The 23,051-nt window shown below is 51.1% G+C and overlaps 1 protein-coding gene and 1 long non-coding RNA gene across 9 annotated transcripts in view; one reads left to right on the plus strand and one right to left on the minus strand.

Annotated features, from left to right (window-relative positions):
• acin1a (apoptotic chromatin condensation inducer 1a) overlaps nucleotides 1–19,285 on the plus strand; it is a 33,821-nt gene extending 14,536 nt beyond the window's left edge. Inside the window, exons 1-12 of one of the 8 annotated variants that reach the window (XM_064345914.1) lie at nucleotides 1,952–1,971; nucleotides 5,176–5,260; nucleotides 10,788–10,833; nucleotides 11,395–11,573; nucleotides 12,292–12,465; nucleotides 12,996–13,206; nucleotides 13,725–13,870; nucleotides 14,285–14,392; nucleotides 15,843–15,950; nucleotides 16,388–16,739; nucleotides 17,304–17,404; nucleotides 17,747–19,285. In XM_064345914.1, the coding sequence (XP_064201984.1) occupies nucleotides 1,967–1,971; nucleotides 5,176–5,260; nucleotides 10,788–10,833; nucleotides 11,395–11,573; nucleotides 12,292–12,465; nucleotides 12,996–13,206; nucleotides 13,725–13,870; nucleotides 14,285–14,392; nucleotides 15,843–15,950; nucleotides 16,388–16,739; nucleotides 17,304–17,404; nucleotides 17,747–18,178 (1,947 nt within the window). In that variant the 5' untranslated portion in view covers nucleotides 1,952–1,966 and the 3' untranslated portion in view covers nucleotides 18,179–19,285. Of the gene's footprint in view, nucleotides 1–1,951; nucleotides 1,972–2,267; nucleotides 2,583–3,005; nucleotides 3,062–5,175; nucleotides 5,261–7,350; nucleotides 9,144–10,787; nucleotides 10,834–11,394; nucleotides 11,574–12,291; nucleotides 12,466–12,995; nucleotides 13,207–13,724; nucleotides 13,871–14,284; nucleotides 14,393–15,842; nucleotides 15,951–16,387; nucleotides 16,740–17,303; nucleotides 17,405–17,746 lie in introns of those variants that run through there. The other 7 variants (XM_064345913.1, XM_064345912.1, XM_064345910.1 and 4 more) reach the window with 7 other exon arrangements.
• LOC135260575 (uncharacterized) lies at nucleotides 10,222–10,602 on the minus strand. The gene is made up of 2 exons (XR_010331666.1): nucleotides 10,485–10,602; nucleotides 10,222–10,447 (listed from the first exon to the last, which is right to left on the minus strand). It is a non-coding gene; the product is annotated as an uncharacterized LOC135260575 (long non-coding RNA).
• Nucleotides 19,286–23,051: the final 3,766 nt, after the last annotated feature.

Genomic DNA, 23,051 nt, shown 5'->3' on the forward strand with positions numbered 1-23,051 from the left:
TGAAGGCGGTATCAGAACCCCCCGTGAGCTGCCGTGTGTATGCTTGTGTGTTGTGTTCCCGGTGAAAGATAATGGATGACGTTAGCGTGCAGTGAAGGCGGTATCAGAACCCCCGTGAGCTGCCGTGTGTATGCTTGTGTGTTGTGTTCCCGGTGAAAGATAATGGATGACGTTAGCGTGCAATGAAGGCGGTATCAGAACCCCCGTGAGCTGCCGTGTGCATGCTTGTGTGTTGTGTTCCCGGTGAAAGATAATGGATGATGTTAGCGTGCAGTGAAGGCGGTATCAGAACCCCCCGTGAGCTGCCGGGTGTACGCAGGTCTTCGCGTGATTCCTGCGCGTGCTGGGTTTGCTTCCAGCCGCGACTGCAGCTCTCCCAGTGCGAGGAGCCGTTTATCGATCGTCTTAAGACACCCTATCGTGTTTATCGAGGGAGGATTTAGCCCCCTTTCACTCACTTTATGGCAAACGCCACGGAGTCTGGCATCGCCAGGCTTTTTAAATCGGTCAGTTCTGCAAATGCTGTCGCTCTCACTGGGTGCTGCACTGATAACAAGTCCTCCAGAACTGAAATGCTGAAATTGTGGAAACCTGGTCACTTGAAACTGACGCATTTCAGGAGTGAGTTTACAGACAATAGTAAACCAAGTTATGAGCACACAACAGCTCTGCAATAATGATTTTTTAGAAAGAACTTAATTACGTTTTCAACATCCATAATTACGTTTTCAACATCCATAATTGGTCAAGAGATTGTCTGTGAAAAAGGCCGGCACACAGTAACACACACACATGCACGCACACACTGACACAACCTCTGACACTCATACACATGCATACACACACACACACACACACACATGCATACACACACTGACACAACCTCTGACACACACACACATGCATACACACACACACACACACACATACATACACACACTGACACAACCTCTGACACTCATACACATGCATACACACACACACACACACATGCATACACACACTGACACTGACACACACACACACATGCATACACACACTGACACACACACACACACACACACACACGCATACACACACTGACATTGACACGCACACTCGCTCGGAGTGTCTCCAGGACCAGGTTTGGGGAAGTACCAGCTGTAGGAACAGCAAATAAGTGGCGTTTGGGATGAAGCTCCATTTAATTTGACCGACTTGTTCCTAGTACGGGATCTTTAACTTGTCAGCTTCCTTTCACTCAAACTGGGTTTTTTTAAATTTATTTTATTTAAAATTTATCACCCCCCCCTGCCATGAAACAGAGTCTAAATTACGACTACATCTCTTGTTACTGGAGAGCCCCTTGATGGATGGATGCAGGGTTTTGTTCTTACTCTGTACGTAATTTACCAAAGCAGCTGAGTACACGGTTAACTTGTCCTACTCAGTTTTCTTTGGTCTGAATTGGTTACTGGTCTTAAGGTGTGTGCATGTGTGAGAGGGAACTGCAATCTCAGTGGCTCTTCAGGATCAGGGTTGAAGGACCCCCCACCCTCTGCTCCAGGTTGTGTAGCAAACCAACTTGTCTAGACCTAACATTGCCCCTTGTTTGCTCTTTCCCCGTTTAATTTGTGGTCAATTTAAATCCCAAAACTCTGAAGTTGAAAACCAAGCTCACATCCCATTGCTTCATTTTTGGATTTATTTCTGAAAACATTGATCAAATGACAAATGACATTGATTTGTAGTTGCTGGAATAGTGGGTGGGTCTCCATTAAAATTTTCTTAGTGCCTTGATTGGATCTCGTCGGCACGGTCGACCTCTCTGTCCACGACTCGTCGAAGGTTACGGTTAGGCCTACTAATTTTTCATGGTTAGGGTGAGCATGTTATAGGCCTACGCAAATATCAACAGCTGATATTACGTTTTTTCCGGATTAAATAGTACGGTTCGGGTTTGTATTCTGAGTTTGGTACTAAATTAATGCGGTAAGAGTCCGCATAAACGTAAAATGTCTTTTTTTTTTTTTTTTTTTGAAATACAAACTGGTCAGAACTCGCTGCTCAGATAAAACGTACAAATGTACGTTTACCATAAACGGCTTTATTCGAAGTGAGGTATTTAAATGTTATGTTATTTTTTTTAGAGATATGATATTAATTACACGCTTAAATTAATGTGCTGGCATTGTTCATTTCTGTTATTTCCGTAATTTCATTAGCGTTCGAAGTAACGCAGTTGAACGTCCAAAAGTTCAATTAGGTCTGCAGTCAACCATTTCGAACGACAGGGAATGTCTGTGTAGTCACAATTCTGGTCAGGCGTTCAGTGCGGCAGCCCTGCAGCCGGTGTGTCTGTGCGGGGTCCTCGCCCTGTATCTCGCTCTCCCTCTAGCCTCCTTTCGCATAATTCAACATGGCTGCCGTGCGTGCCTCGCCACTGTGATACCGCCGCAGCGCAGAGACCTACGATTCGACTCACGAATCTTATCCATTGGAGCACTTTATTCGCTGTCGGAACTGTGGCTGCTGAGACGGGCGGGACATTTCGAGTCGGGGTTCAGGCCCGACAATATGCTGTCTGAAAGCAACAAAAGCGGGTAAGCTAGCGAGGTAGGGGAGAGAAATAGCCAGCGAGCTTTGATAGGCAAATCGCAGCAGGGATGCATCGCGTCTCCTGTTTTACGTTCCGCGTTCAGTGTCGCAACATTGAAGCAGATCTAAGGGCCTTCGCCACTTTAAAGAGGGATGTGTATTTTAGGAAGCGCCATGTAATTGTGTCCGTGTGTGCGCGCGTGTCTTCGCCAGGGGTGGGGGTGTTGTGGGGGGAAGGGGGGAGGAAGGTTGTGGGCATCACCGGCATTCATTGTAAACTACAGCTTCCTATCCCCAAATAAATAAATAACGAATGTAGTGCGTGTGTTCGCGATGACGTTTCTGTCAGGTGTGCTTTTCATCTGCTTAATTAACATCAATGCCCTTTTTTACGGTATCGTCCTTCCACGTTTTAACGAACGGACTATCAGTTAGGAACGATAATGATTCTGACCTTTTATGAAAAGCGGCTTCTCTACAGAAGGTAGATTTCGTTCATTTGTTTCGTCTTCAGCCCGCCAACCGAACAGTTTATTTTTGTATTATTATTATTTTTTTTTTTTAACAAAACGTTTTGGGACGCCACAAGCACGTGCACTTCGCACGTAGCGATTGGCTCTTAAAGTTCGTCCCCCAGGCGTGGATGTTTAGATGTGCGCGGAAACCGGAGGCTGTAACGGGGCCAGAACAGTAAGAGAACCCTCCTTTCAGTAGTGCTGCACACGGCAGCAGTCAGACGTATTGGCACGGGAACCTTTCGTTTCCAGGTGGAATCCACCTTTCCTTTAAAGGAAAAAGGGAAGGGATTGGCTTTACCTTGTTGCCCTGACTAAACATCCAGCCGCGTACGTTGACCTGTTTTAAAGGCTGTAGCCCTGGATGATGATGTGGTGGTAGGGCAGTGATGGTGTAGTAGTACTGATGTTAGCCTGGTTTTGAGCTGTGGGCTGGATAAGACTGAGCTCAGTAACTGACTGACTCCAGGGTTCAGTCTCCTCACTTCCTGAAGTCTAAACAGCCGGTTAGCCTGACTCTCCTCCCAGCAGGCTTTGGGGTGTCCATTTGCTTTCAGTTTCTGAAAATTCATTAAAATTCAATCCTTGAATTTAAACATGGGCAAAATGTCAGGGCGACATAGCTCAGGAGGTAAGAGCGGTTGTCTGGCAGTCGGAGGGTTGCCGGTTTGATCCCCTGCCCTGGGCGTGTTGAAGTGTCCCTGAGCAAGACTCCTAACCCCTAATTGCTCCCAACGAGCTGATTGGTACCTTGCATGGCAGCCTTTCACCGTTGGTGTGTGAGTGTATGGGTGAATGAGGCATCAATTGTAAAGCGCTTTGGATAAAAGCACGATATAAATGCAGTCCATTTACCGTTTGTTATTAAGTTTTTTTTTTTGTTTGTTTTTTAAAAAATAAATAGAATTTTAAAAATAGGATTTCAGTTGAACTGAATTCACTGAATTGACATGGAACAATGGTTTCAGTTGATGCACATTAATGGCAGTGCTTTTATACAGCATTTGAGGATTTCCATTCAACTGAATTTCATGATTAGTACTTTTTTAATAGAAGGCCACCTCTGTAGCCGTTTGTTGTGGGGTTCTGTGAAGGCAAGCATTGAAACCAAGGTCTGTGTCTTCATTTTTTTAAAGGTGTGTAGGCAGGAGTTGATATTACACTTAAACTCCTGGTTTAGGCCCTTTGGTGTAGGTGAGGTAGTGGTGTAGTCCCTTTGGTGTAGTTGAGCCAGTGGTGTCGGTGAAGAAGAGGTGTAGGCCCTTTGGTGTAGGTGAAGAAATGGTGTTGTCCATTTAGTGTAGGTGAGGTAGTGGTGTAGGGCCTTTGGTGTAGGTGAGGAAGAGGTGTAGGGCCTTTGTTGTAGGTAAGGAAGAGGTGTAGGACCTTTGGTGTAGGTAAGGAAGAGGTGTAGGGCCTTTGGTGTAGGTGTGATAGTGGTATAGGCCCTTTGGTGTAGGTGAGATAGTGGTGTTGGACCTTATGTTGGTGAGTCTGTGGAGCAGAGGAAGTCGATTACATTCCTCTCCACTTCTGGGCAACACTGTTATTTGCATTAACATACAGCAGTGCATTAGTAGATCACAAGCATGCTAATCGTGTTTATGCATGATTCCCTCCTCTGTGCTGTTGATGCTATGATGCTGACACAGTCTCCCTCCTCTGCGTTAATGGTGCTACGATGCTAATATGCAAGTTCCCTCTTCTCTGTGGTGTTGAGGCTACGATGCTAACGTGCTGTCTCTGTGCTAGTGATCCTACAATGCTAACACTCTTCCCCCTACTCCTCTCTGTGCTTTTGATGCTAACACATTGGTTCTCTCCACTGTGCTGGTGATGCTAACACACCGGTTCTCTCCTCTCTGTGCTGGTGATGCTACGATGCTAACGAGCAACCTGTCCTGTGCTGGTGACGCTAACACGCAGGCTCTCCCCTTTGTGCTGGTGATGCCACTAGGCTAACGTGCTATCTCTCCTCTGTGCTGTTGATGCTAACGCACGGGTTCTCTCTGTGCTGGAGCGGCTAGCATGCTGTCTCTACTCTGTGCCGGTGACGCTAACGCGCAGGTTCTGTCCCCCCCAGGGAGGTGAAGCAGGCAGCCATGTCGGAGTCGCCGGGCCCTGAGTGTGATCAGGCCCCAGAGAGCAGTGAGGGCCGCGCGGAGGAGGTAAGGCCACACGCGGGGCCGTGGAGCTCCAGCCTGAGCGCGTCCGGAGAGCTTCGCCAGCTTTACACAGACTGTGTGTGTGTGTGAGAGAGAGAGTGTGTGTGTGTGTGTGTGTGTGTGAGAGAGAGAGAGAGAGAGTGTGTGTGTGTGTGTGTGTGTGCGAGAGAGTGTGTGTACGTGTGCGTGTGTGTCTGAGTGTGAAAGACTGCATGCCATGCGTGTGTCCGTCATACTGTGCATTTGATGGATGTGTGTGTGTATGTGAGTGTTCGTGAGACTGTATTTATAATAGGCCTGTGTGTGACAATTTCTGCATTTGTGAGTGGGGTGCAGTGTGTAACAGCTGCGTATGCGTTATAGCATTTATATTTGCACACATGCATACATGCAGACATACATGCTTGTGTGAATTAGTGTATGCGAGTGCATGTGCAGGTATGTCTGCGTGTGCACCAGAGCGTACGCGAGTGCATTAGCGAAGGTTCACGTGTATGTGCGCGCGCGCATGTGTGTACTGTATATGTGTGTGTGTGTGCGTACGTGTGTGTGTGTGTGCGCGCTTACATATGTATGTGCACTGTATGTGTGTGTGTGTGTGTGCGTACATATGTGTGTGTACTGTATGTGTGTGTGTGTGCGTACATATGTGTGTGTACTGTATGTGTGTGTGTGCTGCAGAAGATTGGAGCCAGATTCCCCCAGGAAGAATGCTTAATGACTAAGAACATTCTGATCATTTTGTTCTTCCTCCTTAATAGAAATTGATCTGACGGCATCTCAGTCTGGCTTTCTGTTTATTTATTTATTTTAGTCGACCAGATTTTGTTTTCTTCCATCACGAGGAAAGTTATTTAGTTTGATCTTTGGGACAAAGGAAATCAACTTTCCTTACCTCTCCCAAAACACCTGCCCTCCCAGCTGTGCCTAAAGATGTCATAGCAGTGTGCACCTACAGATTTATACGCACATATGTCACTACACTCTGCACAAATAGGATCTTTTGATGTTATTTTTTATTAGTAGTAAAATGGTCTGTTTCAGGAGTGTTAGCGACATGCTAGGCCCTCTCTGGCTCCATTTCCCAGGAGTGTTAGCCTCATGCTAGCTCCTCTCAGTCCCTGTTACCTAGGAGTGTTACCCTCATGCTAGCCCCTCTGTCCCCATTGCCCAGGAGTGTTACCCTCATGCTAGCCCCTCTCTGTCCCCATCACCCAGGAGTGTTACCCTCATGCTAGCCCCTCTCTGTCCCCATCACCCAGAAGTGTTACCCTCATGCTAGCCCCTCTCTGTCCCCATTTCCCAGGAGTGTTAGCCTCATGCTAGCTCCTCTCAGTCCCTGTCACCCAGGAGTGCTAGCCTCATGTTAGGCCCTCTCTGTCCCCATTGCCCAGGAGTGTTACCCGCATGCTAGCTCTTCTCTGTCCCCCTCTGTTTTTTCCTTATTCTACTCTGATTATGCAGGAAATGGTGCTTTATTTTAACCCCTTTGTGTCTCCTGGGAACTAGAGGACTCTGGTGTGTCAGGAGCACACGTCATCATCCTTGCTCAGCCTGGGTCGTTTATGGGTTGTAGCATGCTTTTCACTTTTGACCTGGGTTTACGTGTGGGTCAAAAGAGCTGGAGAAACGTTTTAGTGCTTTTGTGTGTGTGTGTGTGTGTGTGTGTGCTCGCGCCTACGTGTTACCAATACTGTTCATGAAGGTGTGCGTATGTGTGTGAGTGATTATGTGCATCAGTGTGTGTGATGGCGTGCATCCGTCTGTGCTTGTGTGAAAGTGTGCGTGCAGTCGGTGGTTTGTGTGTGTATGTGTTCGAGTGTGTGTGCGTGCGCATACGTCTGCATTTGTGTTGCATTTAGCCTTTTGCTGAGGCTGTCGCAGACAGAAACAGCAGGGGGCGCTCTCTCACTGTGGGTTGATGTTTAAAACACCACTGATTGCTTTGTTGTAAAGGTGCTCATGCCTCTTCCATTGCCCCTAATGGTACCTGGGTACTACCTGCCTCAGCACCCACCCCGCTATGCCCAAGAGCCCTGGCTTTACCTGAGACAGGCCCTCACCTGTCTGCCCTGCCACACAGACGGCTGAGAGGAGCTGCTGATTGGACTATGAGAGGAGGAGGGGGCGTGGCCTGTCACTTCTGAAGGCCCGCCCCATGTCAGCTAACCAGGAGGGGGTGTGGCCTGTCACTGCTGGAGGCACACCCCTATGCTGTCAGCTAACCAGGAGGGGGTGTGGCCTGTCACTGCTGAAGGCCCGCCCCTCGCTATCTGCCAACCAGGAGGGGGTGTGGCCTGTCACTGCTGAAGGCCCGCCCCATGTGATCAGCCAACCAGGAGGGGGTGTGGCCTGTCACTACTGAAGGCCCACCCAGCGCTATCAGCCAACCAGGAGGGGGTGTGGCCTGTCACTGCTGAAGGCCCGCCCCATGCGATCAGCCGACCAGGAGGGGGTGTGGCCTGTCACTGCTGAAGGCACACCCCCATGCCATCAGCCAACCAGGAGGGGGTGTGGCCTGTCACTGCTGAAGGCCCGCCCCATGCGATCAGCCAACCAGGAGGGGGTGTGGCCTGTCACTGCTGAAGGCACGCCCCCATGCAGTCAGCCAACCAGAACACTGCAAGACAGAGGGAAGGGGGGGAGGAGGAGGGTTTGCACAGACTTCTGCACCCTTTCATGGACACTGGGAACGAGCGCGCCTGCTGGGCGTGGTTCCCTCCCCCCTGCCCCCCCCCTCCCTGTTCCTGGGGATGTATAAACATGGTTTCCGGGACACTTCCTGTCTGACCACTTCACGCTGCCTGCCCTCAGCAAAGTCCTGGAGCTACCGGTGCCCCTCCCAAACGCTGTGCACACCTCCTGACAGGACTCTTAACCTGTCTAACCGCCACAGATGGCCTACCTGTGCTTCGTTTGCCCCACCCCCCCAGTCTGTGGACTCTATGGACTGACTGGCTACCTCGTCCCCTCTCCCCAACAAACACGTTTTCTGGACTTCAGTTTGTACGTTTAAAAAAAAAAAAAAAACTGGACTTGTTGGCATTTCAGCGAACCAAAAATAAAAATTTGAACTTTTGGAATACAAGGACCAGTAGTGAGGATTTGGTTATGCGGAGCCAGAGTTGGATTTGATTGACCCTGATTGGGTAAAAACCTCCTCGGGAACGCCTCTCATTGGCTGAGCTCTTTGAGGATAATATAATGATGGCGGTTTTCTTGTCGGGACATAGCTGAGATTCCCAAAACAGAGTTTTGATGGAGGAATGTTGAGGGGGGGACAGGGGTGCAACAACCCATTGCCACACTCAGGACTTTATCCCAAAAAGTCAGAGTTCTCCTGTGAGGGGGCTTATTTTCTTCAGGATGGTGGACAGCTGCCTGTGCCCTGGCAAAAGACTGTTGAAGTTGAGAGACATTTAAAAAGTCCACCTTTCACTGACCGTTACTCGAATTGGCCAGGGCGAGAAGGACAGGCGTCCGTGGCCAACCACTCTCCTGCTTATTAGTGAGTGATGTAAGAAAAGAGGGAGGAGTTGAAGCAAGTCTAACCCCCCCACTATCCTGTGATGGGACACCCACCCCCTAACAGAGAACATCATGCTGGATTACACCCCTCCTACCCAGCCCCTAATGCCAAAAGACTTTTGCCCTTTCTACCCGGAGAAACTATTGACATTTTCCAAAGCCAATCCGTAAGAAAAACAACTTCCCTGCAAAAAAAAGCACTTCCTGTTCATCTGACCAGTCAGCGCACACTCAAAACTTGAGTCCTGCCCACTCTCCTCAGCCCATCCTCTGATTGGACACCCTTGTTGCCTAGATACAGTTCACACAGCTGTGCGATTGGGCCATAGCCGTGCCAGTGAGGATCAGGTGTCAAATGGTACCAGGAAATAACTTGTCACTTTCTCCAGTTTAAGTATTTAAAATTTTTCTCAAATTACGTTTTTTTTTTTTTTTTTTTTTTGGTTAAATGCATTTCCTCTCAAGACTCCTTGTCCTTGACAAATTTATTTATTTGTATCTTTTGATTTTTAAAATTTTTATTTTAATTAGTCTGGGGGTGTTTGCCGTTTTAAAGTGCGGCCCTTGATGGTATTGACTTTACGCTGAGACAGTGGCTCTGTGTGTAACTCTCACCTGAGCCCTGTAATGCCACTGTGGAGGCTCTTACTTCCTCCTTCCTCATCACTGTAAGCTGCAGAGCTGAACTGGGGGCGGGGCTTGTGGCCGTGGGTGTGTAGGTGGGGTGTGGGCGGGGACAGACAGCGAATCTCGCCTCACGTTCCACACACACACACACACACACACAGGCCTGAATGGCAAGCGTCGCGTGTGCACTGTCCCAAACCGCATATCCATCATTAAATTTGGTCCGCAGGCAAAGTCATTCTATAGCGATTTGAATAATATACATTTGTCACAGCAGACGTGTGATCCTAATGTGGAGTTTACCGGCTTTTTTAGTTTTGCTATGCTTAGCTTAAAATTTTATAAAACAACATTAAGTTAATCTATTATTTTTATTATCATAACCAGACAGTTGAGGAATATTTTTATAGTCACATTTACATGCTCAGAACATCAGTGAGGAGAGTTTGGCTGCGTTTAGCTGGCTTGTAAATTTGGCACCGTGACTAATCCGTGAAGGCGGTGCTGTCTGTATTGAGCTTGTCGTACATGTCCTTGTTGGTGCTCATTTTTGATCTGATTGTGCGTAGTTCTGCAGCAGTCGTATGAAAGCATTAGTTCTACAAACTCCGCGTTTCCTGCCTGTTCCCTATTGGACGAATGTAGACGGGACTCTATAGGCGATGCGGTTGTCAAGGCGATCCTCCCGAATTCTCCAGCAGTGGCGTAGCGCGGTGCTGTTTATCGATGAGTAATTTTTCCAATTGTTTTGCTTGCCGGTTTTTGTCCTGTTAGAGTTATCCTGTTTTTTTTTTTGGGGGGGTGGGGGGTGGTGTGGGGGGGGTGTTTAACGTGGAACACGAGCCATTTGCAGTGCAGATTAATCCTGGAACCCGTGGGCGGAAGGGCTGGTTTTTAAAAAGCAGGGCTTGCTGTTGTCTTTGTACCATCGGGTTCCAGCTGGTCTCTGCAAGCGCGCGCGTGTGTAATTGTCTTTCGCGCTCGAGTCAGACGCACGCTGCGGTGTGCGCAGTCTTGCACACTCACACAGCTGACCTGTGCGCGCGCAGTCTTGCACACTCACACAGCTCACCTGTGCGCACACAGTCTTGCACACTCACACAGCTGACCTGTGCACACACAGACGGGTTTGTGTTGAACAGGCCCGGGGCCGTGGGCATGGGTTCATTGTCTGTCCTGCTCACCCCCCCCCCACCCTCCCAAAGGCCCTTTATGTGGGTTTGTTTTTTAGTTTATGGCTGTTGATCTCTCTCTCTCTCCTTCCCCTTTTCTCTCTCCCCATTTCACCTCTCTCTGTTCGTTTGCCGGTTCCTTTCTTTTCTCACCTTTCCCTCCATCCTGGGGGTCTTTTTTTTATCTCCTGTCTTTTTTTTAGAGCACCACGCCAAAGGCATTCACTGCCCGCAAGATCTCCCTGGCCAGTGAGTATCCCCCCGGCCCAACACTTCCTGTGATGCCGCGCTCAACCCCACTTCCTGTCTGGACCTCCCTCACATTTGTCTTGCTTATTTCCTGTCTCAGCCAAACTAATTTCCTTTATGTCTCGCTCATTTCCTGTCTCAGTTGATCTTGTTTCCTTTGTCTTGCTCACTCTCTGAATCTCCCACATTTCCTCTCTGAATCTCTCTCACTTCCTCTTTGTCTCTCTGAATCTTCTTCACTTCCTCTCTGAATCTCTCTCACTTCCTCTTTGTCTCTCTGAATCTTCTTCACTTCCTCTCTGAATCTCTCTTCACTTCCTCTCTGAATCTCCCTCACTTCCTCTCTGAGTCTCTCCCTCACTTCCTCTCTGAATCTCTCTCACTTCCTCTTCGTCTCTCTGAATCTTCTTCACTTCCTCTCTGAATCTCCCTCACTTCCTCTCTGAGTCTCCCTCACTTCCTCTCTGACTCTCTCTCCTCTGGCTTCCTGTGTGAGTTGTGAGGCCCAGTCCGCACGCGCGCGGCTGCCTGGCGGCACGGGCTCATCGCTCTCTCTCTCAGCAGTCACTAAGCCACCCCCAGGGGCCCCGGCGGGCAGCGTAGGGGCGTCGGCGCCCGCACCGGCCCCCCAGGGGGAGGCGGAGCCTGGGGGCCCCGGCGGGCGGAAGCGGAGGTGGGGATCCAGCACTGCCGTCACTGCCAAGAAGCCCTCCATTAGCATCACCACAGACTCCCTGAAGGTAAACCGACGACTTGTTACCCCACACCCGTTTGGCCCGCCTGCACGCACCGTCCAGCGGTACGGTGGGGTATTCTGGCCCGCCCGCACGCACCGTCCAGCGGTACGGTGGGGTATTCTGGCCCGCCCGCACGCACCGTCCAGCGGTACGGTGGGGTATTCTGGCCCGCCCGCACGCACCGTCCAGCGGTACGGTGGGGTATTCTGGCCCGCCTGCACGCACCGTCCAGCGATACGGTCGGGTGTTACACTGAAGCGGGTTCTTGAGTGGCTTTTAAGTTTCAAGCGGTGTCCTACCGAGGAATCAAACCTGCGGCCTTTCCTTACTCAGTATACTGATGCAGGCTAGGCACTGAATGACATATATGTACGCTAGGTTAGGAGTACTCCTGCCCACTGCCCCTGAACCGCTGGCCTCAGGACTGGAGCTGGTCCCCCGGGCACTGCGCCTGCGGCTGCCCGCTGCTCCTAAGTGACTGCGACGGGTCAAGTGCAGAGGACAGATTACCCCACGGGGGGCATCAGTAAAGTGTATCCAATGTTGCTGATGGGGGTACCACAGCGTTGTCTCTACCTGGGCATCGAACCTGCGACCTTTAGGTTCCTTAAGCCTTATGCTGCACTGGCGCCCCATTATAGCCAACATTACAGCCGCCCTTCGTCAGCGCTCAGGCAACGTTGGCACAGCGCTGACAGAACGCTCCCTCTCCCCCCGGCAGTCTCTGATCCCGGACGTGAAGCTGGCGGCGGGGCCCGGCGGCCAGGAGGCCGTGGTGGAGCTGCACCCGGAGGAGGGCCGGCTCTCCGAGGACGAGGAGGAGGCCGGCGAGCGGGGCGAGGTCGGCGACCAGGGCCAGGACAAGGACCTGAAGATCCGCCGCACCGTCACACAGGTGGGTGTTCCCCCCCGTCCCCCGTCCACCTCCATTTGCACTCACTGGAGCTAAGGGGCCTGACCCAACCCATGAAAAATAGCCCCGGACCTAGGGGTTGTTTAGATACTTTTCGTCATACTGTGTAGCTCCAGTAGAGCACATTGTAGCATTGCAGTGCGCATTTATGGGTATATTGTGGCTGTTTTTAGTGTTCATTGTGGGTACACTGTAGCTCTAATGTGTATTGTGTGTACATTGTAGCTATATAGTGTGTATTGTTGGAATGTTGTAGTGCTGTAGTGTGCTGTGGGTGCATTGTGGCTGTAGTGTGTATTGTGAGGACATTGTAGCTCTATGGTGTATTGTGACGACATTGTGGCTGTAGTGTGTATTATGAAGACATTGTAGATCTAGTGTGTATTGTGACTATATTGCAGCTGTAGTGTGTATTGTGGGTACATTGTAACTGTGGTATGTATTGTGGGTATGTTGTTAATCTGATGTGCATTTGGAACAGCATGCCCAGCTCTCCCTCTCTGCTTTGTCAGGTCGTCCACGCTGAGACCCAGGAGAACGGGCAGAAAGAACCGAAGAGGGTCGACGAGGAAGAGGAGGAGGAGGAGGAGAGAGAGGCAGAAACAGAGAGGGGGAACAAGGAGGACAAGAACGGCAGCGGCAGCAGCAGCGGTGGCAGCAGCTTGGAGGTCGCCATGGAGGTTCAGACCCCCTCAGCGTCCCGGGAGGTGGAGCTGAAGAAAGGTGATTGGCGGAGACGGCCGGCCCCCCTCTCCTCTGATTGGTGGAGCTGTAGTGTTGCCTTCCCGTATGGACACTGATGGGATTGGGTGCGGGGAATAGGGTTCCCAAGCAAAACCGAATAAGTCAGAGGGAGACAATTGAGGGAGCAGAATTTTAAGATGGAGTATGTGGGGTGGGGTGGGGGGGGGGGACTTTTAGAGAGGACTGCAGTTTGATTAAGCGAGCGAGTGAGGTGTCCGTTAGTTTCTGTCTTGGTGTCTGCTTGTCTGAGCGAGATTTGAGAGGCCTGACTGCTTCACGCCCTGCAGTGGTGCATTGTGGGGAAAGGTGAGGAACGAGGCCTGTGTGCGATTCGTGTTGTCCTCGAGGCCAGCGACTGAGACGGAGCTGATCTCATGTCTCTTCTGTGTTAGTAACCTGCCCCCCCCCTCCACCCCCCACCACCAGGAGCTCAGGGACTGACTCTACCTCCTCCTTTCCTCTCTCCTTTCCTTCTCCCCCCCCCCCCCCCCCCTCAGTTACCCCCAGTGACACGCTGGTGCGCCGCTCCATCAGCCAGCAGAAATCGGGCGTGTCCGTCACCATCGACGATCCCGTCTGCTCCGCCCGACAGCCCTCGCCCCCCCGGGGCAAAATCACGAACATCGTCCACGTCTGCAACCTGGTGAGGCCCGTTTTAAAAGCACCTGTGCTCCGCTCACACCGCGCCTGTTCGGCTCCCTGTGCGCCAATACGCGCTCGTACACACACTACGCACTATCTGCCCCCTAGTGGTAAGTGTGTGAAATGTTTTTTTAAAGGTGGCGGTTGAATGTCTATGGAAACGGGTAATTTAAAATGAGTCCCCGCAGGTGTAGCTGTGTGGAAGGGTGTATCGTGTACTCTGGTGAAAGGGGGTATTTTACCATGCAGGAACTTGAGAAAGCGATCGTTTACGTGTATCATGTTTATATGAGTGTATCAGAGGTGAGTTGATGGGTGGATCAGGTGAATGTATTGTAGGATTCAGGCTGGGTGCAACTTGCTGAGGTTGCGTACCCTTTGAACCCCTGGATTGACCTTTGACCCTACTGTGCAGGTGCGTCCCTTCACTCTGGGCCAGCTGAAGGAGCTGCTGAACCGGACTGGGACCGTGGTGGAGGAGGCGTTCTGGATCGACAAGATCAAGTCGCACTGCTACGTCACTGTGAGTCTGTCGCTACGTCACCGAGTCTCTGTCGCTACGTCACTGTGAGTCTGTCGCTACGTCACTGTGAGTCTGTCGCTACGTCACCGAGTCTCTGTCGCTACGTCACTGTGAGTCTGTCGCAACGTCACTGTGAGTCTGTCGCTACGTCACTGAGTCTCTGTCGCTACATCACTGAGTCTGTCGCTACGTCACTGTGAGTCTGTCGCTACGTCACCGAGTCTCGTCGCTATTTCACTGTGAGTCTGTCGCTACGTCACTGTGAGTCTGTCGCTACGTCACTGTGAGTCTATCGCTATGTCTGTGACTGTCGCTATGTCACCGAGTCTGTTACTAAGTCACTGAGTGGGTGGCTACGTCACTGCGAGTCTGACTGTGAGCCTGTCGCCGTGTCGCTGAGTTTCCCGCTCTCAGTGATGTCGCTAGGTAACTGTCGCTCTGCTCTCTCAGTATTCCGCCCTCAGTGCCGTCGCTAGGTAGCTGTCGCTCTGCTCTCTCAGTATTCCGCCCTCAGTGCTGTCGCTAGGTAACAGTCGCTCTGCTTTCTCAGTATTCCGCCCTCAGTGCCGTCGCTAGGTAACTGTCGCTCTGCTCTCTCAGTATTCCGCCCTCAGTGCTGTCGCTAGGTAACTGTCCCTCTGCTCTCTCAGTATTCCGCCCTCAGTGCTGTCGCTAGGTAACTGTCGCTCTGCTCTCTCAGTATTCCACCCTCAGTGCTGTCGCTAGGTAACTGTCGCTCTGCTCTCTCAGTATTCCGCCCTCAGTGCCGTCGCTAGGTAACTGTCGCTCTGCTCTCTCAGTATTCCGCCCTCAGTGCCGTCGCTAGGTAACTGTCGCTCTGCTCTCTCAGTATTCCGCCCTCAGTGCTGTCACTAGGTAACTGTCGCTCTGCTCTCTCAGTATTCCGCCCTCAGTGCCGTCGCTAGGTAACTGTCGCTCTGCTCTCTCAGTATTCCGCCCTCAGTGCTGTCGCTAGGTAACTGTCGCTCTGCTCTCTCAGTATTCCGCCCTCAGTGCCGTCGCTAGGTAACAGTCGCTCTGCTTTCTCAGTATTCCACCCTCAGTGCCGTCGCTAGGTAACTGTCGCTCTGCTCTCTCAGTATTCCGCCCTCAGTGCTGTCGCTAGGTAACTGTCGCTCTGCTCTCTCAGTATTCCGCCCTCAGTGCTGTCGCTAGGTAACTGTCGCTCTGCTCTCTCAGTATTCCACCCTCAGTGCTGTCGCTAGGTAACTGTCGCTCTGCTCTCTCAGTATTCCGCCCTCAGTGCCATCGCTAGGTAACTGTCGCTCTGCTCTCTCAGTATTCCGCCCTCAGTGCTGTCGCTAGGTAACTGTCGCTCTGCTCTCTCAGTATTCCGCCCTCAGTGCTGTCGCTAGGTAACTGTCGCTCTGCTCTCTCAGTATTCCGCCCTCAGTGCTGTCGCTAGGTAACTGTCGCTCTGCTCTCTCAGTATTCCACTACGGAGGAGGCCGTGGCCACCCGGGCCGCTCTGCACGGAGTGAAGTGGCCCCAGAGTAACCCCAAATTCCTCAGCGTGGACTTCTGTGAGCAGGACGAGGTGAGCGCCTCAATAACCTCCCTCCGGCCCAGCCCCTGCCCCCTCGTCTGTCCTCCTCTTCCTCCCTTTCTTCCCAGCATCTCGGCTCTGCCCTCCTCCCTCTCTTTCTGTCTTCTGCTGTCTCTCACTCTTTCCCTCTCTCTCTCTTATCCTCTCACTCACTCTCTCTGGCTCTCCCTGTCTGTCTCTCTCCCTCCTTCTCTACCCTCTTTCTTTCTCCCCCTCTCTCTTTCTCCCTTTCTCTCTCCCACCTGCCCCCTCTCTTTCTCTCTCCATTTCTCTCCCTCTCTCTCTTATCTTCTGTCTCTCTTCCTTTATCTCTCCCCCCTCTCTCTCTCCCTCTTCCCCCCTCCCTCTCTGACCTGCTCCCCCCCTCTCTCTCTCCCCCTCTCTCCCCCTCTCTCTCCCTCTCTCACCCTCTCCCCCTGTACCTGCAGCTGGATTTCCACCGGGGGCTCCTGACGGCCGAACGCCCGGGGGAGGAGGAGCGCGGGGGCGGGGGCGGAGGCGGAGGTGGCGGGGCGGCCCCGGCGGGGCCCCCGTCCCTGCTGCCGGAGCGGGAGAGGGGCCCCGGGGGGGGCGTGCGGGACCAGTGGGCGCAGCGGGAGCGGGAGATGGAGCGCCGCGAGCGGACCCGCGCCGAGCGGGAGTGGGACCGGGACAAGGTGCGCGATTTCGGCAAGCCCGGGGAGGACCGGGAGGCCGTGGGCCGACGCTCCCGATCGCGGGACCGGGAGAGGAGGCGCAAGGAGCGGGGCAAGAGCAAGGAGAGGAAGACCGACAAGAAGGGTGAGGCGCGCCGCCTTCCGTTAGGCCACCGCGGGGGCGCCGGGCTTGCAGCTCAGAGGTTGCAGGTTCGATTCCCTGGTTGGGGGCACTGCCGTGTACCCTTGAGCAGGAGGGCATAAGCAGAGCTGATTCAGTTGAAATCGCCGGCTGAGTTAAATGGGTTTTATTATAAAAGAACGGAAGCTGGTTAAGTGTCTGCCAAGTGCATAAAATGTCACTTCTTGTGTAAATGTGTGAACATCATACTATCGCGGCGTTGGATACATGCCTGGACACTGGACCAGCGCTTCTGCTCTCCCACGGGGGGCAAAGCACCATGGGTTAATTACATTAGCGCAATGCTGTCAGACCCTGGGCCCTGGCAATGACATTTTTCTCCAGTAAAACCTTTTTTAAAACTGCATTCAAGTTGTTCAGAAAATGCAATTAGGGTCTTGTCCATTGCTCATAGCATTGCATAAAATGTTTAAATTTAGACGCTTGGAGGTCTGTGGAGGTTGTTGTGGTCTGCATTGTGTGAACACTGTGTCTGTGTGTGTGTGTGTGTGTGTGTGTGTGATACAGAGAAAGCCCCAGAGGAGCCTCCAGCCAAACTGCTGGATGACCTGTTCTGTAAAACCAAAGCAGCCCCCTGCATATACTGGCTCCCCCTCACTGAACAGCAGGTAAAAGAAAACATTTTTAAAATACCCTCCGTCTTCTACTCACCTGTGTGCACACCTGTGCCAAGCTACCAATCATGTTTTCACATTCATCTGTACACATCTACCAAAATCCTCTTTTTTTAAACGCTTGGTTTGAGTGCATTTCTTAAACCCCACCCCCCGATGACCATGTAATACAGCTCCAGGATTTATGTTTTTTCTTTTCTGGAGCAGTGCTGTCAGATCCCAAAGCATAGCACTGAATGCTGAACAATAAGATTCTCCTGTTAAACTCCTGCAGTTTCCATGCATTCTTAAAAACTTCTCTCCCCGCCCCCCTCCCCGTCCCCCTCCCCGTCCCAGGCACTGCAGAAGGAGGCGGAGCGTGCCGAGCGGATGAAGGAGAGGGAGAAGAGGAGGAAGGAGCTGCAGGAGGAGGAGGACCGGAAGAGGGAGGAGGAGCGCAGGGAGCGTGCGAAGGGGAGGGAGAAGGAGGCGGGCGCGGTCGCCGGCGGGGGCGGGGGGGGCAGCGGCACCAGCGCAGGTGCGGTGGGGGCGGGCGGGGGCAGCGGCAGCGGCAGCGGCCGGGGGGCCGACGGAGAGAGGGACAGGGAGAGAGAGAGAGAGAGGGAGCGAGACAGGGACCGGGACAGAGAGAGGGAGCGAGAGAGGGAGCGAGGCCGGGACAGGGACGGGGATAAGAGGAGGGAGGGGTACCGCAGGCCCGCGGGGCAGGGGGGGGCCAGGCGCTCACGCAGCCGCAGTGACCCCCCACCCCGGGACAGACGCCGCTGAACCGGGGTACGGGGGGGGGGAGGGGAGGGGAGGAGGAGGGGGGCGGGAGGGAGGAGATATGAGACTGAACCGGACAGGATGTATACACCCCCAATTCTGATCACTCTGTTACAGACTGACCATGTTCAATGATTCTCTCTCTCACATAAACACACACACACACACACACACGCACCTCCACTGACTCTCGCACAGGCACGCGCACACACACTCCCTCTAACAAGTTCACACACCTGATCGTACGCAGGCTTGCATGCAGAATTCCCCAAGCCGGGGTCGTTGCCGTGGCAACGCTCCCAACTGATGTCTCCCTCTTTCCACGTGGTGACCTCCAAGGAGAGTTAAAAACCACACCCCCCCCAACCCTCCACCCACTCGGTTAGTTGCGAAAAGCCCTCTTTGGCTGGGCCGCTCTGTCACTCATGCAGAAAGGCATTGTGAGCCCTCCCCCTCGGGTCCCTTCCAACCGTTGGTGATTTCTTCGAGAACGCAAACGGTCATTTCTTTTTTTCAAATTTCTAAACTGTTTTTGTTTTAAAGTTCACCGAGGTGCCCGGGTCGCATTTGCTTCTTCTTCTCCGTTTTCAGCTTGAGTGCGTCCGGTTCCCCCCCCCACTCCCCTCTCCCCCCCCACCCAGCCATGAGCGGCTGGAAGACTAGACCCAAGCCCACCCCCCCCCCCACCCCACCCCTGATGGGGACTGGCCTCTTCACTGCCTGTGCGTGTATGGATCATCGTTCTCCTTCTCCGGTTCCTCCTGAACCCTCACGTCTTTTCTCCTCTTTATACACTGCAGGAGTCCCACCCCCCCCAGCCACCCACCCCCTTTCCGCTGTGCCCCGCCCTCGCCCTGCCCTGTCCCGCCAGTGTGTTTTTGCGCGCTCTTTAAAAATCAGACCGATCTATTTCTCTGAGCAAGGTGGGAATGGGAGGGGGGGGGGGAAACGAGACTGGGGGTGGTCGAGTCTAATATTCATAGAACGAAAGACTGTTTTAATATTGTTTTTTTTTATCTTATAATTTTAGTACAAAAACTAATTTTGTTTTTCTCTTGCTTTTTTTTCCTGTAAGTGCTGAATGTACAAAGAATAAAAAGGTAAAGTTTAGCGGGTGTCTGGACTGTTTTTTTTTTTTTTTTCTGCTTCGTTCTGCCCTCCTGGTATCCATGGAAATCTCTGATTCTTGGTTAAAGGTGATGCCGTCTACTGTCCTGTCTGTCATCTCAAACCAGACGGTGAACACTGTTCACTGAAGGACAGGAGCTCGTTAAAAAGGAATAGAAAAAAATCATCTCACTTAACCCTACCTGTTATCTGGAACGGAGTGTAGCACAGTGGGTAAGGAACTGCGCTTGTAACCGAAAGGTTGCAGGTTCGATTCCCGGGTAGGACACTGCCGTTGTACCCTTGAGCAAGGTACTTAACCGAAATTGCTTCAGTATATATCCAGCTGTATAAATGGATACAATGTAAAAGTTGTGTAAGTCGCTCTGGATAAGAGCGTCTGCTAAATGCCTGTAATGTAATGTAATCTTAAGGGGCAAAAATTACTGACTTTGTGGTGGGAAACCCCCCCCACCTCCCCCAATTTTTTTGTTTTCCTGCATGAAATTTGATTGGCCCTCCCATTCTCAAGTTAAACCTTTCCCTTCAAATTTTTTGGCTGGACCGGAACAGCGGGATCAGCCCAACAAACGTGAACGTCTGTGACCGACTGAGTGACTGAGTGAGTGATGAAGTTACACCATTGGTCGGCCGAGTTGTGAAGCCACACCACTGGTCGACCGGATCACGTGTGTTAGGTCCAGCCATATACTAGGTTTCAACCTGGTCTTGTTTTTTAAAAGCGACACACCATCGATGTATAAATATCTTCAGAGTCTTTATTTTTTGATTTACGGAAGTCACGATCCAAGTTAAGCACCACACCAACACGTCTATTGCAGCAAAGAAATTGTGTTCTGTAGTGAAAGCAAGGGGGGCGTAGACTGAAGAAATACAAACTCCGCCCCCGTGAAACCGTTCTTCACCGATCCATTGACGAATGACCGACCGGTGGCGTCTTGGTGAATAATACAGATTTTGGGGTTTTAAATAAAATGAAGTGGCTTTGTCCCCAGGGGTCCGGTGAGGTTGTGCCATTTTGACCCCGTGGACGTAGGGTACGTGAGTGACAGGAAGACGACGTTGAGGGTTAAAAGGGGAACAGGAAGTAGGTCCTTCGGAGAGTACAGCGCACAAGGGAGGATCAAACGGAAGTTTCGTTACCCATAATTCCACAGCCATCCACCATGGAGAACTGCTTTGACGTTTGAAGGTGCAGGCCGTTGGTCCTGGAAAACCTTTAGGTGCCTTGGAATCGCTGCTGGAACTCTCGCTGTTACTGGGAGGAACACATTACCCAGAGATCCTGTAGGTTTTCACTCCAACCCTAACAAAATACAGCTCATTCAACAGCTAGAGCAGGGCTGCCCAGCCCTGTTCCTGGAGATCTACCATCCTGTAGGCTTTCATTCCAACCCCAACAAAGCACACCTCATTCAACAGCTAGAGCAGGGCTGCCCAACCCCTGTGAAAAGGCTTGGGCAGCCCCTGTCTTAAGCAGTCTGCAATGCAACCGAGAGTGCTACCAATCGGATACAATCTTGAAGCAAATATGCTTTTACGGGACAGACATCCAGGCCGTTGGGCCTCCTGCTCTTGTTTTTATCAAATGGCTTTCTTTCTATCGAATGGAAATGCCCTTCCTCTCCGCGATGTCGGATAAAAGCAAATGTCCACACGTTTAGAGCAGGGGTGCGCAACTCCGGTCCTGGAGGGCCGATCTGTGTGCGTGATTTTGTTCCGACCGATTGCCATTTCTTACAGCTCTATAAACTACATGGCTTCATTCCTGTACTTGAGCACAGTACAATTTCCAGGATACAATTGCAGTCTGCGGCTGTAGCTGGTGCTCATACACACGTCAGATCAAGCTGTGATTGGGCTAATTAAATAAACGTCGGCAAATGTTCGCACAGAATCCTGAAACGGATTGGCCCTTGTTGTGCACCCCCGATTTAGAGTGTGAAAACTCGATAAGTTGTCGGCTGTGGGAGAGGTTTCAGTCAACCGAACCGATGGCGGCTGTGATGTCAGAGAGCTCAGCTGTCCCTCGAAGGCTTCTCTCTTGCTTGGGCTGAACCATAAGTAGGACGGACGTCGTACCCTTCGGCCGAAAGCTTCGTAACTGCCGTGTCCTCAAAAAAATACGTACCGTCTACGAAACAAACTGCTTACCGTTTAGTGTGTGTTTTTTCAGTACGCGGTGGGCAGCATGCAAAAAAATATTTTCCGGGCTATTTTCCAACATTGCTACGGAATTGTCAGAGGACGTCCCACTCTAAGTGTGTCATAAGTATACCATCTGGGGATTTTAAGTTCACTACAATTAGAGAAAATTTCGTCTCCTTTACAGCGTTCTCATCCAGTGTACTCAAATTATTTATTTATTTAATGTTTATTTGACAGGGACAGATGCATTTAAGCGTAGATCATTGTCAAACAGTGTCCAATGCAATGTATCACAGCATTTATAGCATATGCTAATTTCCGATGCTTGTCCCTACATACTGAATAGTAGGCATGTAAGCTGCTTCGGACACGGCCTTGGTATCTGGTGCAGTGGCAGTGAAATGTGAACCTTGGGATACCTTCTGTCTCAATGGCATCCATCTGAAATGGAATGAATCCTGGAATGTTTCCAGTGGCTATGACACTAGGCGGCCACCAGGGGGCGGTATTGCATTGTTAATTGGCACCACTGCCCAGCCACCATTTTACGTAATGCTGGAGCAGGAGTTCGACCTCTGGAACAGTGAATATGCAGGCAGAGGGCTTTTGTGTGACTAAACTCTGCCATTTCACTGCCCTTTTGTGTACCCATGCATATTATAACAAAGCAGGTTAATGTGTTGAACTGTTCTGGAGTGTGTAACTTTGGGAGTTTATGGGTCAATATCTATACACTGTATTAACTCTCACAGTGATGTGTTAATCTACTATAGTGTATAGTCGGCATGTATATACTGCATTAACCCACTCACAGTGTTGCGTTAATGTACTACAGTGTTGTGTCGTGTACAGTCAGTGTGAATATACGGTCTGAACTCTCTCACATTGCAGTGTAAATGTACTATAGTGTGCAGTCAGTCAGGGTGTCCATTAAATCCATACTGAGCACAGCGTTAATGTACTATAGTGTGCAGTCAATCAGTGTCTCCATTAAATCCATACTGAGCGCAGTGTTAATATCTCGTAGTTCTGTTTTTTTTTTTGGGTTCACGTATGTTTTTTTTTTCTCTTTTCCACATTTATCCCTCTTCCTCTCTTCCTCCCTGCCGAGCTCAGCAATAGCTGCTCTGTAATTTTACGCCTCCTCTGTCGCTGACCTGCAGTTTTTTTTCTTTCTTTTTCTTTTTTTTTTTTGGCGTTGAGGTTGAACTGGGTCGACCCGCTCTCTCGCCCTCACACAAAGACAGCCGCTTCACACATGCAGCTGTCGTAGAAAAGACAAAAAAACACACACACACACACACACACACACACACACACACACATTTCCCATGAGGCCAAAACATAAAGAAAGCTTGTTTTTAACGTTCCCACCCATGTTTTTTGTTTTTGTTTTGTTTTTTTTTTACGTTTTATCCTTAGCATTTGACTAACAGCAAAGCTTACTGAGTGAACAGCATGCTTCTTTTTGTTTTCTGTCTGTCCACAGCCATTTTGTATTTTGTTTTCTCCTCATTTTGGCGTTTGAGATCCGTGCCGTGACCTCGCGGGCAGAGCTCACGTGAGCAGGTTGCCTAGGAGACCGGCTCTTTGATGTTGC

This window comes from Anguilla rostrata, chromosome 8 (genome assembly GCF_018555375.3).
Source record: "Anguilla rostrata isolate EN2019 chromosome 8, ASM1855537v3, whole genome shotgun sequence".
Classification (NCBI taxonomy): Eukaryota; Metazoa; Chordata; class Actinopteri; order Anguilliformes; family Anguillidae; genus Anguilla; species Anguilla rostrata.